Source organism: Phyllopteryx taeniolatus, chromosome 18 (genome assembly GCF_024500385.1).
Source record: "Phyllopteryx taeniolatus isolate TA_2022b chromosome 18, UOR_Ptae_1.2, whole genome shotgun sequence".
Classification (NCBI taxonomy): Eukaryota; Metazoa; Chordata; class Actinopteri; order Syngnathiformes; family Syngnathidae; genus Phyllopteryx; species Phyllopteryx taeniolatus.
This window is the reverse complement of record NC_084519.1, coordinates 2,146,923-2,163,087: the sequence shown is the minus strand read 5'-3', so window position 1 is coordinate 2,163,087 and position 16,165 is coordinate 2,146,923. Positions and strand designations below refer to the sequence as shown.

General features: G+C 43.1%; 1 protein-coding gene across 3 annotated transcripts in view; it reads left to right on the top strand.

The window, feature by feature from the left end:
- Positions 1 to 16,165, top strand: part of mcm9 (minichromosome maintenance 9 homologous recombination repair factor) — a 138,078-nt gene that overhangs the window by 13,892 nt on the left and 108,021 nt on the right. Inside the window, exon 15 of one of the 3 annotated variants that reach the window (XM_061754048.1) lies at positions 133 to 379. The exons of the other annotated variants lie outside the window; for them this stretch is intronic. Within the exon in view, the coding sequence (XP_061610032.1) occupies positions 133 to 277 (145 nt within the window). The 3' untranslated portion in view covers positions 278 to 379. Of the gene's footprint in view, positions 1 to 132; positions 380 to 16,165 lie in introns of those variants that run through there. 3 annotated transcript variants of the gene reach the window in all.

Sequence of the window (16,165 nt, the reverse complement as noted above, 5' to 3'; positions counted from 1 at the left end):
ACTGCATATTTATTGACAGTGATTGCTTAATTGAATTGCCAGCAGCGTGGGTTTACATTACATAGTTAATGTTTTCTCAGTCGCTTAGGTAAAAACTGTTTTTGGAATCATCCATCCATCCATTTTCCGTAGCGCTTATCCTCACGAGGGTCGCAGGCGTGCTGGAGCCTATCCCTGCTGTCTTCGGGCGAGAGGCGGGGCACAGCCTGATCTTTGCAACTTGTTCAAAGAAATGAGGAACGGCTTTTTATCGACGTGCGCAACTGATACAATGTGAAGCATGAACAAGTAGTTTTCAGAATTTCAATTCTGATCTGGGAAATGTACCAACGCGAAAAACTGTAAAATCCCCCAAAATAAAATGTTTTACTTTTTTTTTCCTAAATACATGAAATATATATATATATATAGTATATAATACTGAATCGTTATGGCTTGAAGGTGCCATGTTCCCAAGCCAACTATTTCTAGTATTTGGGATGTAATATTGGCTCTATGGTGCCTCAGTAAATGTGAAATATGAATTAACATCGTCCACGGACCTGAGTTGCAGACGTTTTTCTGCCGAGAGGCCGGAAATCATTCGAATTTCTCGAGCTTATCTATGTCACGAGCGAAGATCTCAGCCTAACGCTCTCCCGACCCAGCGCTGTCTCCATAAGTACGCTCTCACAAATGGGTCTTTTTTACGCGGAGGCAACCAATCAGAGGAAAGAGGTCGGTCTTAGCCAAATATGGACAAAGTGGATGCAAAACTGGGTCAAACAGAAGTAGCCGTCAGAGAGGAATTTTCTGGACATGTACAACCCCGCTAGCCTCACAGCCTCCTTGCCGCCTCCTCTTCACCCTGCATGCCGCATCCATCCGGGGGGACAGCTGGCCGCTTATGGCGCACCATTCGGTGGTCACAGAAGTGCGTTGTCCGCTGAATTTCAAAGGAGGGAAAATTGTCCCGGCAGCGCGACTTATGATGTGAGGTTGCTTCTCTGGAGCCTGTGAAAGCGTGTGATATCTCCGTCGGTGGAAAGAAGCCATGAGAGAGGGGAGGTACGTGTATTTGATTGACAGCTGAGACGGGATTTTCAGATCTCTCAGTGACACGCCCACAGCGTCTGGAAGCTCAAAGAATGTCTCCGTTTTTTTACCCATTTTGACGTCTGACTTCGGCACTTAAAAAAAAAAAAATTAATCATAATAAACGTACCTAACCTTTAAAACTCACATTTGGAAAAAAAAATAAAATGGTGACCTTATTATCTGTCCATCAGTACACTTTCTGCAAACTTGTTGCAGTGTAACTGAGCTAACCTCAATATCAGCACACTATTATAATTACTATTCTTAATTTTTGGTGCATTATTTATCGCTCACTGTTTATGTTGTTAAGTAGGAGTTGATTTTATATAGCTGTAGGCCTATTTAGCAGAGGTGGGTAGCAACACACTACATTTATTCAGTTACATTTACTCAACATTTTCAATAAACTGTACTTGCCAGAGTACGTTAAATTCACCGTGCTTTTTACTTGAGAATACTTTTTACTCCGTTACAATGATAGACATCCTGTTCGCTACTTTTATTGATTCCTGCGTGTGCGCGTCGATTTTTAGACGTCATCTGCATAGGGTGCCGTTCGTCTCTAACGGATCGCGTATGATAAATTCATTGAGTGAATCACTCTTCAGTTCCTCAGTACACCAGTTCACTGAACGAATCACTCAGTTCACTTAAGTCCCTCCCCGTGAACGAATCACTCTTCAGTTCTTCACTACACCAGTTCACTCAAGTCCCTCCCCCGCCTGCACGCCGCTGCCTGACCTTTGCTGCTCATTGGTCATTCGCCGAAGTGAGTGACAACGCTGGCGAATCGCAAACACATGGCAGTACGTTGAATGAAGTCCCACCCCGGATTGAAGATTCAGAAGTGAGTGACAGAATTCTTTGGCAGTTATGTCCGCTCCCAGCCGCCTCGGGGCCAAGCTAAAAGAACGAATCATTTCATAAACTGATTCAGTTCGTTCACTCAAAAGGTAACCAATTACAAGCGACCAACCCCCCCCCCCCCCAGGCTGAGAACAATAAAAGACTAGCCAACAACTTGAACACCTTCTACTGTAGATTTGAAAAGAAGACTTTGACAACCCCACTCCCACCCAGCCGCACCACTGACCACCATCACAGCTCTGACTTCTGCGTTGCCCATCGATGAACAGGATGTAAGACGCATCTTCAAACAACAAAAGATCAACAAAGCTGCAGCGCCAGACCCCCATCCTGCCTCAAAGTCTGCGTGGACCAGCTCGTGCCAGTCTTCACACAGATCTTCACTAGATCTCTGGATACGTGTGAAGTACCATCCTGTTTCAAATACTCCACCAACATCCCCAAGAAACCTGCAATCTCAGGTCTGAATGACTACAGGCCTGTCGCCTTGACATCTCTGGTCTTGAAGTCCTTTGAACGGCTCGTGCTGGACCACCTCAAGAGCGTCACAGGTCCCTTGCTGGACCCCCTGCAGTTTGCCTACTGAGCAAACAGGTCTGCGGATGATGCAGTCAACATGGGACTGCACTTCATCCTAGAACACCTCGACGGTGCGGGAACCTACGCGAGGATCCTGTTCGTGGACCTTGGCTCTGTGTTCAACACCATCATCCCCGAACTCCTCTCCTCTAAGCTTCTCCAGGTCAGCGTCTCACCTACCATCTGCCGGTGGATTTACAGCTTCCTGACGGGCAGGACACAGCAGGTGAGGCTGGGGTCACCACCTCATCTACACCACCAGCACTGGGGCGGCCCCAAGGTTGTGTCCTCGCTCCGCTGCTCTTCTCTCTTCACACGAATGACTTCACCTCAACGCACCCGGCTGTCAAACTCCTGAAGGTTGCAGACGACATCGCAGTCATCGGCCTCATCAAAGACTGTGACGAGTCTGCGTATCGGCAGGAAGTGGAGCGGCTGGAGCTGTGGTGCGGCCGACACAACCTGGAGCTGAACAGGCTCAAGACTGTAGAGATTTTAATTGTTTTTTTTTTGTCCTGTTCAGCTGTTAGGTCAAGCAGAATGGAAAATCTGTATCCCTTTTATGTCAGAACAGTTTTACTGTGTCACAGTGGAGTTTTTAAGCTTCCGCTATGGTTTCTAAATATTATAATTGAGGTTTATTGAAAATCAGACTTGATCACTCGAACAGAACAAAGTTTCTAGAACGGAGAGCGAAACAAGGACAAAAGACGAAACACTAATTGTAAATAGGATGGGAAAAGTAAATCATTACATTATCTACAACAATGAAACATTGGATATGAGTGTTGCATGGTGCTGTAGTGCTACACCCTGTGAGGGAAGGTCAGGACAAGATAGAACGTCTGGTACAGTGCCAGACACTTCAGTTGCTCGGTGTGCGGCAGCATGCAATCACCACGCCTGGAGAGGCTCATTCTGTCTCATATCAAGGAAGCTCTTCCCGATGACCTCAATCCCCCCCAGTGTGCATACAGGACAAACAAGTGATCGGAAGACACAATCAACGCAGCGCTCCACACAGCTGTCACACACCTGGATACTGCTAACACCTTGTAGTGCTACACCCTGTGAGGGAAGGTCAGGACAAGATAGAACAGGACAAGGACAGGAGAAGAAGCATGCAGGACAAGGGTCATGAACCCGGCTGTACAACCGCAATGTGGTGCCATTAATTATGTGAATTATAAAAGTCTACAGGACGAGAGTATATATGAGGTGATACACAAGCGATTTGCATATTCATGAGTTATTTGTCGCAGTAAGTGCGTGACCCCACACCAAGTGAAAGAGTCCTAGGGGTCTGTGTCTGCGGATACATGCAAGTGAATTGACACCGTTTTACACGCACAAAGACTGACAGAAGTGTCCTGTAATTGCTGTGGCCGCACCGCAGAGGCTGAGGACCCCACCCAATCAATCGAGGGGCGGGATCAGGCCGAGGAGTCCACCCGATAGCAACCCGGCAGAGGGGACACATCCCACACCGAGGGACCCAGGGCGGTCCGCCGGCCCCACCGAGGCGCCCCGTCAACTGGCCACCCAGTGGAGACTGTAAGACTGTAGACATGATCGTGGACTTCAGGAGGCATCCTTCGCCACAGCTGCCCCTCACTCTGTCTAAATGCCCTCTGTCAACTATCGAAACCTTCAAGTTCCCGGGAATTACAGTCTCTCTGGACCTGAAGTGGGAGATCAACATCAACTCCATCCACAAAAAGGCCCAGCAGAGGATGTACTTCCTGCGGCTTCTGAGGAAGCGTGGCCTGCCACAGGAGCTGTTGAGGCAGTTCTACGCGGCAGTAATCAAATCAGTCCTGTGTTCTTCCATCACAGTCTGCTATGGTGGAAAAAATGACAAACTCCGACTGCAACGGACGATCAAAATTGCTGAAAAGATCGTCGGTACCCCCCTACCCATGAAGTCTCTGCACCCTTTGCACAATGGTGATTACACTGGACTTCTTCGTCTTCTTTTCCTTTCGGCTTGTCCCTTTAGGGGTCGCCACAGCGCGTCATCCTTTTCCATGTAAGCCCATCTCCTGCATCCTCCTCTCCAACACCAACTGCCCTCATGTCTTCCCTCACGATATCCATCAAAGAGAGGTCTTTGGTCTCCCTATAGCTCTCTTGCCTGGCAGCTCCATCCTCATCATCCTTCTACCAATATACTCACTATTTCTCCTCTGGACGTGTCCAAACCATCGAAGTTTGCTCTCTCTAACTTTGTTTCCAAAACATCGAACCTCGGCTGTCCCTCTGATGAGCTAATTTCAAATTTTATCCAACCTGGTCACTCCGAGAGCAAACCTCAACATCTTCATTTCCGCCACCTCCAGCTCTGCTTCCTGTTGTCTCTTCAGTGCCACTGTCTCTAATCCGTACACCATGTCTGGCCTCACCACTGTTTTATAAACTTTGCCCTTCATCCTAGCAGAGAATCTTCTGTCACATAACACACCTGACACCTTCCTCCACCCGTTCCAACCTGCTTGGTTACTTCATGACCACACTCACCATTGCTCTGGACGGTTGACCCCAAGTATTTAAAGTCCTCCACCCTTGTTATCTCTTCTCCCTGTCGCCTCACTCTTCCCCCACCACCCCTCGCATTCATGCACATGTATTCTGTCTTACTTCGGCTAATCTTCATTCCTCTGCTTTCCAGTGCATGCCTCCATCTTTCTAACTGTTCCTCCACCTGCTTCCTGCTTTCACTGCAGATCACAATGTCATCTGCAAACATCACGGTCCACGGGGATTCCAGTCTAACCTCACCTGTCAGCCTATCCATCACCACTGCAAACAGGAAGGGGGTCAGGGCTGATCCCTGATGCAGTCCCACCTCCACCTTAAATTCTTCTGTCACACCTACAGCACACCTCACCGCTGTTCTGCTGCCCTCGTACATGTCCTGTATTATTCTAACATACTTCTCTGCCACTCCAGACTTCCGCATGCAGTACCACAGTTCCTCTCTGGGTCCTCTGTCATAGGCTTTCTCTAGATCTACAAAGACGCAATGGAGCTCCTTCTGACCTTCTCTGTACTTTTCCATCAACATCCTCAAGGCAAATAATGCATCTGTGGTACTCTTTCTAGGCATGAAACCATACTGTTGCTCGCAAATACTCACTTCTGTCCGGAGTCTAGCCTCCACGACTCTTTCCCATAACTTCATTGTGTGGCTCATCAACTTTATTCCTCTATAGTTCCCACAGCTCTGCACATCACCCTTGTTCTTAAAAATGGGCACCAGCACACTCAAAATCACGTCTGGTACAGTGCCCGACAGTTCAGTTGCTCGGTGTGCGGCAGCCTGCAATCACCACGCCTGGAGAGGCTCATTCTGTGTCATATCAAGGACGCTCTTCCCGATGACCTCAATCCCCCCCAGTGTGCATACAGGACAAACAAGTGATCGGAAGACACAATCAACGCAGCGCTCCACACAGCTGTCACACACCTGGATACTGCTAACACCTTACGTAACAATCCCGTTTGTGGTTTTTAGCTCTGCGTTTAATACAGTTGTACTCCACAAATTGGTTACAAAGCTGAGCAACCTGGGTATCGGCAGCTCACTGTGCACCTGGATACTGAATTTCCTCAACAACAGACCCCAGAATGTCAGGATGGGAAACACCTCCTCCATACTCATCTTGAACACAGGGGCAACTCAGGGGTGTGTCCTGAGGCCCCTCCTCTACTCACTATTGGCATATGACTGCTCTCCCATTCACCCCAACAACACCATCGTCAAATTTGCTGATGACACAAGCCTTGTGGGACTGATCAGGAACAAGAATGAGTCAGCCTTCAGGCAGGAGGTCCGGCATCTCAGGCAGTGATGTGAAATCAACAATCTGGACCTGAATACAATGTGAGCACACACAAATTACTTGATCGACCCTGATTTTCGGGAATGAGAGGAGCTGCTTTTGATTGGACATGATCAAAATGGCTGTGTTCACTCCCACAGCGACGCAGACCTCCCTCTTTTAAAGACACTGGCTTGCGCTCATTGGCTGGCGACCTGTTCAGGGCGTACCCCGCCTCTCGCCCGAAGATAGCTGGGATAGGCTTCAGCACGCCCGTGACCCTCGTGAGGATAAGCGGTACAGAAAATGGATGGATGGTTGCCAGCCAATCGCAGGGCACATATAAACAAACAAGCATTCACACCTCTGCGAGTCTTCAATAAACATGTTTTTGGGATGTGGAAGGAAACCGGAGTACCCCAAGAAAACCCACGCAGAGGAGAACATGCAAATTCCACACTGGTGCGGCCAGATTTTAACCCGGGTCCTCAGAACTGTGAGGCAGATGTGCTAACCAGTTGGTCACCGTGCCACCTTGTCTCTTCCCATCATTCTAAGAGGTTGACCTTGGTTTAGCGTGTTACCAGTGTTGTGCAGCTTGTGCAAACCGCTGGCAACATTGTTTTTCTTGTCCCACTCCTAACATATGGAAACATAATAAAAATGTGACAATCTGTTCTCATTAAATAGAAATGACGATCAAAGAGGTATTCGAACTTTCAGGAAATGTGCACGCTGCCTGAAGAAGTACCTTAGTCATTTTGAATTCGCTGGGCTCAAATCGTGTGCACCAGCATGCTTCTGCAGTGTATGTGCTTTCATAGCAGGTATGAGGCTGCATACTGGACTGTGTTGTGAAGCACCAAATGCTTGGAAAGAACATGCATTTTCCACTGGATTGAGACGTTTGGGCATTGGTTTTATAGTTGTTGTTCTCCCCATTACTTGATTCATATTGAAGTCTAGCAGGACAAAAAAAGACGCCATTACTGCTGACACTAGCAGATTTATTTTTCAGCCTAATGATTAAATACGTTCGCAGTCTGCCAAGCGGTATTAAAACACTGACAAGTGCCAATGCATAAAATGTACTGCCCCTTCAAACAATGTCTGATTAAGTGTAATTCAATAGGTATGCCTTTTTGTTTCGGTTTCAATGCCCCCTGCAAACACAGACTCGTGATGTGATCTCACCAAAAAGTAGTTACTGTAAGTCCCAGACACACAGGAAGTTATTTTTCAGAGAATTCGGTAACAAAATGGATTCATTTGAAGAGTTGGAAAATATATGGAAGTTCGTGCCAGACAGAATCTAGCTAACAAATGTGTTTAAGCTTTGTACTTCAGACAGGTTGAAACAATCATCTACCAGAGCGAGGTCTTACATGGCAATGAGGACTAGCAGGAGAACAAAATTGGCTCTATATCATATGTGCATGTGTGTCAGTTTCTGTTTTATCTATTATAAAATGGTGCTCTGACCAGACTTAAAAAAAGTAACATTCCAAGAAAAAAAGTTGGGGAAAAGTGAATAAAATAACATTGCAAGAACCCATTTTTAATATTATGAGAATGAGGTGAGTTCCCCCTCCCTTCCCCAGAGAGACAAGATGTTTGTTTGTTTGTTTGTTTGTTTTGTCAGGCAAAATGTCAAAATTCACATAGCAACTCAAATACAACAGCACGTGTACTGTAGTTCTCTCTCTGGAACAGTCCCAAGCCGTTGCATAATTACATTAAACTGCTTGTGCTGATCATGGTGTTCACGTGTGTGCCGATTCTCCCAACACGTGCCAAATAATTTCATGGTGAAACGTCTACTAGTGTTAGCTCCTCAACATTAGTGAAGGTCTTTGAGGTTTTTCTCACCAAATTACATTTTTATTTAAAAATATTACATTGTTCTCTAAAGTGAGAGAGAAAATCTAATAATAATTCTCCAAATATTACAACTTTGTTCCTGTGGAATTAGACTTTTCTCCCATCACAATTCCCATTTTTATTTGTATTTTTTTTCCCCCCTGCAATATTACAACTTCTTTCTCACAATATTACAACAACATACGGAATTTAAGTCCAGTATTGTTGCTACTTGCTAGTTAGCATTAACTGAAGTCACTGCTTTGCGATCAACATGCAGAACGCGGAAGCGAGGTCAGTCTAATAAGCAGATGTTGGATGGATGAAAATATTAGCTGGGCCCCAGGGGTGCAGGCCATGCCACCAGGGGCTCACCTTTGATCCCCATCTCCAGGCCTGGCTCCAGAGAGGGGCCTCGATGACCCACGTCCGGGCAAGGGAAACCTCAATCCATTAATATTTTTCATCGTAGGGGTAGTTCAACAGTAATTAAATATTCATTCATTCATTCATCTTCCGTTGCGCTTATCCTCACTAGGGTCGCGGGCATCTTCTATCTTCAGGTGAGAGGTGGGGTACACCCTGAACTGGTCGCCAGCCAATCGCAGAGTAATTAAATAACTAAATAATAACTAGAGTTTGGCCATCAAGATTAATTGCTTCAATTCAATTTATTCTGCTGCTCCTTCTGGTGAGCCCACCTTGGCCACTAGGGGGCAGTATAATACAATCAATCAGACAAAAGAAGGGAGTGGCTATTTTTCATTTGTCTGTATTCACATTGTCACAATTCTCAGTCACTCAATAAGCTTCAATGATATTAGTCTTTTTTTAGGGTAAATATATGCCTGTGAATATTGGCATATATCTTGAAGAGTTTTAAAACCGCAACTATCGATGCGAATCATTAGCATGTCAATGGCTAGCATTAAGCTAGTGGGGCCTTTCTTTCGGCAGTTGTTTGGTTGTTTTCAGTCAAAGCAACAAATCAGCCGAATGACTGCTCGTATCTCAAATAACTCTGGTCAAAAAGTCTGCTCACTTGTATCTTAAGGCACCATTGTACGCTTGATGTGCAAGAAGACTGTTTTAGTTGTCCCTCTTTGGTATTTTCAAGTATACTAGTTGTTGTTTTCTCAATGCACTGTATTATATCTTTTAGTACGGCATAGTTACCAGAATGGCTTTACAGTATTACCATTATTGTCAGTGAAATAACAAAATCATATTACCAAGTACTCTGTGATTTGCACAATTGTTTGTACGACTTGTTTTACACGATACTGCTACCTGACTGAAATAATGTAAACCACTCTAGATGAATGAAATTACTATTCCACTTGTCACCATGTGACCGAAGTAAGGAATTCAGTTAAGTGGTAACAGCTGGGTGTATATGCAGGAGGTGTCAGATGGTCCTGTTTTTCTTGACCTTTCTCCCGCCGCATGCTGACTCTCCATCAATGACCTCTGGCCTCCTCTCAGTGGTTTTGCTCTGGGATTCACAGAGGGATCATGCAATATGCTTGCTGAACACTTCATTAGGTACACCTGCACCATCAACCCCCCCCGGCCCCTCCCCAAAAAGAACAAAGACATACGCATTTTAAAAATGGTGCCCTTACAAAGATGATGATAATGCTCACTCTCGGTGAGGTATTCATTTAACAATATTGTCGCTGTGGTTTACAGTGGTGTAGAACTGTACTATATCATACTGGTAGGACTTGTTTACACGTGTACACCAAATTATTGGTACCTTTCGATGTGGAGAGATTTATCTCAAAATTATTTCCACAAATATATCCACGATTTACATGTTTTTCAGATCCACAAATATATCTGTGATTGCCACGTGTTTTTTAGATCCACAAATATTTCTGCGATTGACACGTTTTTTTTCAATGTTGTGTGTGCATTTATTATGACTTATCATTTGTAAATATTCAATTCTGCTTGTGAATTGTTGATTGTGCGTTTGAGGATCATTGGGCACGCGCATTTATTTTTAGACAAATGTAACGCAGTTTGTAAGATATTTACACACACAAGTTATATTATATTATATTATAGATATAATATTCACACGTGTGGGAAGGCCCGCTAGGTGGCAGTGTTGCTGTTTCCGTTGATGACTTGACTTTTTTTGTGGATTCCAACAGTCTATAGTCCGCCCCTGCTGAAATCGATGGTAAACAGACCATTGGCTGAACAACCTAGATAACCGACAGCTCCGTCATTAGTAAGTAAAATAAAAATAAATTACCTTCCTCATCTTGTCAGCAAGATACAAAAAACAGCTTATTATTATGTTAAAATAATTGTTCATGTTCACGTGGCAACCCGGTGGGAAGACAGTTGCTCGCTCTCAATCATCTAGTTTATGGTCTCTGCTCTCAACGGAGACAGCAACACTGCCGCCTAGTGGATGGAGGGATTGGCCTTCCCACACGTGTGAATATACTCAAATTGTGTGTGTGCGAATATCTTGAAAACTGGTCTGTCTCAAAAATACTGTAAATGCGGGTGCCCGCTGATCCACAAACACACCTTGAACACTTCACAAGTAGAATTTCACAGGTGAGTCTTGGTACAACAACAGACATTTAGTTTGGGTAGGAGATGCACGATGTCAGTGGAGATATCGTTGTGTGTGGCACCAGTTAACACATTTCCATCTTCATACTTAATCATCCTAACCTGCTGCACATCATTCCCATCTCTATCTGGCTGGTCAATCTAGAAGCATTTGACCTCTCTCAAAATATTAAGAGTCCAACCCACACTCAAGGTCACATCTTAGACCTGGTCATCTCTAAGGATGTTGAAATTCTATCAGTTGACATAAAGGATATGGCTATTTCTAACCTTTTTTGTGTATTCTTTCAATGACAGATTCTCCCAAAGGTTCAGACAACCGCAATGTCTATAATTATCTCATTCACTGCCAGCCCTCCCAGTTAACAAGGATATTTGACTTCTAAAGCCGTCAATGGCAGTGAATGTGGAAGAAAAGGTACATAAATGAGAGTACCGCCACTCAGTTTATGGAGACCGTAGCTGTGTCACAAATTGTGAATGCTGAGACAGTTGATGAACTTAATGAACTTGGATAATTTCACCTGGAAAAATCTAAAATTACATGAATGCTGTCGCTCCTATTAAAGTTAAGGCAATCTTGAGGCGATCGAGAACACAGTGGAGGAGCACAATGATGGTAAAGACCTCTACATCAAAGTGTAGGAAAGCAGAACGTAAGTGGAGAAAAATTTAACTCCAAATTGACTATGAGCTCTACAGACAGTCTGGAATTTTAACCGAGAGTTAGTTTGGGCTAGACAGCAACACTTTCCGGAACTCATAAGTAAGAACTTCAACAATACTCGCACTCCGTTTGCTGTGGTTGACAAGCTCGCAACCCCCCGAATCAGATAGCTCCAGAACTCCGAACAGCAGATAAATGCAATGAATTTGCTTGTTATCAATCCATCAGGTTAAATATCAGCACAAATCAGCAACATGATAAAATGATATGACATCTGAAGCCACTCAGGGAAAACTCTATTACCATGTCAGAATTTGATACAGTTAACCAAAAAACTGGAGAGAAAACGGTTCAGCAGCTGAAACCATCAACGAGCTGTCTTGACTCAATACCATCTGATTTTGAAGTCTGTGCTAGCCGATTTGCAGCAAATAATCAATTGCTCACTTCAGTCAGGCGAGTTTCCTAAAGCTGTAAAAGTAGCTGCCATTAAGCCTCTTCTAAAAAATAGAACGCTGGACGCTTCCATGTTAGCAAGCTGTAGACCCATCGCAAATCTCCCTTTCATAGCCAAGATTGTTGAGAAAGTTGTTTTTAATCAACTCAGCAATTTCTTGAACTCAAATGGACTTTTTGACAAATTTCAATCAGGATTCCGAACTCATCACAGTAAAGAATCTGCCCTTATCAAAGTGCTAAATTATATAAGGTTGAATACTGACTCGGGAAAGGTGTCAATTCTGGTCTTGTTGGATCTCAGTGCGGCTTTTGATATGGTAGATCATAGTGTTCTGCTGAACAGGTTGGAAACGTGGGTAGGACTAAATGGAACAGTCCTGAAATGGTTCAGGTCCTACCTGGGGGAAAGGAGTTATTTTATAACCATTGGAAGTGTTCAATCTCATCAAACGGCAATGACCTATGGTGTCCCTCAAGGGTCAGTTCTTGGACCCCTCCTGTTCAGCCTTTATTTGCTACCCTTGGGTCGAATCCTTCAGAACTTTCATTTTGACTATCATAGCTATGCAGATGAGACACAGTTATATCTAGCAGTATGCAGATGAGACAGTTATATCTAGCAGTATCTCCAGATGACTATAGTCCAATTGAGGCTTCTGTCACTGTCTAAATCAGATAAATAACTGGATGAGACAAAATATTCTTCAATTAAACCACAACAAAACTGAGATAATTGTTTTTCGCAATAAAGAAAAGACGATGGCTGTTAGTAAATACCTGGAGTCACTCTCTTTATAAACCAAAGACCAAGTCCGAAACCTTGGTGTACTGATAGATTCCGACCAGACTTTCAAAAGTCATATCAAATCAATTACTAAAACTGCCTTCTACCATCTGAAGAATATATCCAGAATGAAGGCTTGCATGTGCCAAACAGACCAGGAGAAGCTCATCCATACTTTCATCTTTCAAGTACACTTGACTATTGTAATTGTCTTCTGACTTGACTCCCCCAAAAGAGCATTACACAGCTGCAGCTCATTCAGAATGCTGCAGCTCGGGTTCTGACCAGAACAAAGAAGCCATAGCATATTACTTAAATTCTAAAGTATTTACACTGGCTTCCAGTCAGCTTGAGAATAGATTTTAAAGTTCTGCTACTGGTCTATAAATCACTAAACGGTTTAGGTCCTGAATACATGAATGAAATGCTAATGGAATATAAATCCAGTAGGGCTCTGAGATCGACAGACTCAGGTCAAATAGTGGAGCACAGAGTCCAAAGCAAATATGATGAAGCAGCATTTAGCTATGCTGCTGCACACAAATGGACTAAGTTGCCAACAGAAGTGACGTCAGCCCCAAGTGTAAATGTTTTGAAGTCCATGTTAAAAACTTTTTTCTCATGCTTTTTAGAGCATTTCCACTTTTAAATATTTCTTGCATTGTACGCTGTTTTAATTGTACTCTTTTTTTTTTTTTTTTTTTTCTTTGATTTAAATGTTTCAGCATTGTGTTACCCAATCAGCTCCCTCCAGCCACTCCTGTCTTGTCCGGGTGTGCCTCGTTGTCGCGTCAGTTTGCGTGCATTTAGTTTCCTTATTTGATCACGTTCCTGTAAGTCACGTTTCTCTCGTCGTGTTACGTTTTCTGTCGTGGTGAGTTCATCGCTAGTGTTACTTTGAGAGTTGTTTTTTGGGACTTTGTGAATTTAGTGTTTAAAATTTTCTGCGTGCCTTGTTTGCACTTTTGTGTTTTTGAAAATAATTATTTTTTAAGATTTATCCTTGCTTGCTTCCCTGCGCTGGGGTCCCCCACTTTTTCCATCATCACCATAAATCATAAAATTAGTTGTTACTAAATTACTATTTGTTCAGACACCCCACATTATTTTTTACTAGGTTTCATTGTCTCATATTGTTTCAGATTTAAAAGTGAATTCATCGTTGAAAGGATTTTTCTGTGTGTTTCTTGAACATAATTGAAGTGAGCCGTTGTAAGCCAGTATAGAAATGTTTTGGCTTTAAAAATACAGCTGACGTCATTTGTGCACAACCTTTAGCTGCAACAGCATAGTCCCCCCCTCACCCCTCCTCCCACAAGATACAACTTTAAAACACTATTTGAATCTTATGTTCGATAATGGCGGACGTGGGTGTTGACTGGTGCATATATTTTTGTTTAGTTCGCCAAGATGCAATTTACGTGATGGTAAAATGCTGAAATACGCTCTCTAAAACGTCATGTAGCCAATATATATGTATATATGTGATAGTACAGTAGTATAAAATATGTATAACAAATTAAAACAAAAAGACTATTTGTGTAACAGTTTGATTAAGTGTGAGTCGTCGCCACTTGTGCTAGTAGTTTTACGTTTTACCGTGTGCATGAGCGGCACTTTTAAGTCAGACACAAAGATTTGAATGTGTACCACTTGGAATGAGGAATCAAAGGTTGTTTATCATGTGATTACTGGAACTAAGCATTCACAAAAACAAATTGGCAACAATGTGCATGCACCTGATAGCCTTAATACTGAGCCCCAAACAAGATCTCAATGTGACATTCTGAGAGGTATTTGCTGCTCGAATTTGAACACTTCAACACATATGGTGACAATTCAAATGAAAGTTAAATTAAGCGGGTGATTAAATGAGCTTATAAATAGAAACGTTGATTGTGTGAAACAGCACTGTGATTCATTTAAATAGTCCCAGTTAAATTCTTTCCCCATTTATTGATGGAGGTTTAGCCACATTACACGTGTGCAGCAAGCTTGAGAGTTTAGTGCCAAACCTGTAAATTTCCCATTTATTTGCATCAGAGAATGGCGCATTTGTATGCCAAACAGTGAAAAACTGTTTTCACAGAAAATAAGAATTTCAAGACTGATTGTTACTGTCAGCAGTAAGGTATTGCTTTGTAGTATTTCATTTTTTTGTTTTAATATGGGGTTTGGGAGTGGGGGTGGTGGGTCTAGCTTAAAGGTGACTTATCGGTTATTTGCTAGGGAGCCCTACTTGCACGGTAGGAATTGCCTAGTATGAGTTCACCTTCAAATGATTTCTATATTAATTCTCGATGACAGTAAATATTTCGGAAAATATGTTTTTATGTTTTTATACCGTATCTTAATATGAAGAATAATCAATTTTAATAGAATAGTTGTTTTATTACTTAAAACCAAATGACCCTGGACCCATGTCAGAAGTAGACCTAATGTACCTACAGCTTACTGGTTCTTGTTGAAAAATATGACATCAACATCAATGCCGTTTAGGCCTATTGTGTTCATCTTGTCTTCTTTTTAATAAATCTCTTACCTTGCTGTCAGCAGTGGAAACTAGTGGAAACCTTGGTTATATTTGCGCATTAAGTGCTTTTGTGTTATCAACTTCCCTTTTTTGTTCTGGCTCATCCCAGACATTAAGTTGGAGAAGGCGTTTTTTTTTTGTGGCCATACTGCAGCCATATTATGGTTCAGTACGAAATTATGGTTTTGCACTTTTTTAGTAGCCTAAAACGGCCACATCAGTACAATGTTTTTGTAAATAAAATGTTTGAAAAGTCTGAAGTTACCACGCTGGTGTGCTTGTTGCCATAGTGACTAGTGGCAAGTCGAGGCAGGTGGCTTTCATGAGCTGAGAGGAATTAGTGTGCTTCCTATTTCTAAATCCTTTGCCATAGACAAATGGCTTGACAAAAAAAAACTGTTAAATAGTGCCAAAAATAGCATGTTCCAGACTCCTGAGCCTTGTGTGTCGTAGTACTCTTTAAGTTAACACTGCAGCCATATGCACTCTCTCTGCGCAGAGCACTATGTGACAATAGATAGAACCCCTGCCACACTAAACATGGCCGCCACATAGGCATGGGCATGTCTGTTGGCTGAATATAGTCATATTGTATATCTGTGACCTGGAAATACGTGTCCCCCAGTCTCTGCATATATTGCGCCACAGTTCCACTATTAGACTTTTGTCAATGCTGGTTTAAGTGACAACTGGAAACTATTTTTGGACACATTTACCATCCAGCTATTCTGTTACTTCCAATATCTGTTAAATTGGGGTCTGCTAAATAGAGGTTCCATTGTACATTAAATATGTTTGAAGGTACTGTAAGTGCCGGAAACGTGCAAAAGCTGAGAAAGATTTAGTACTGAATTGTACTGGATTGTTAGAACCTCTGCCTCACAGCTGTGTGGAGTTTGCATGTTCTCCCCGTGCCTGTG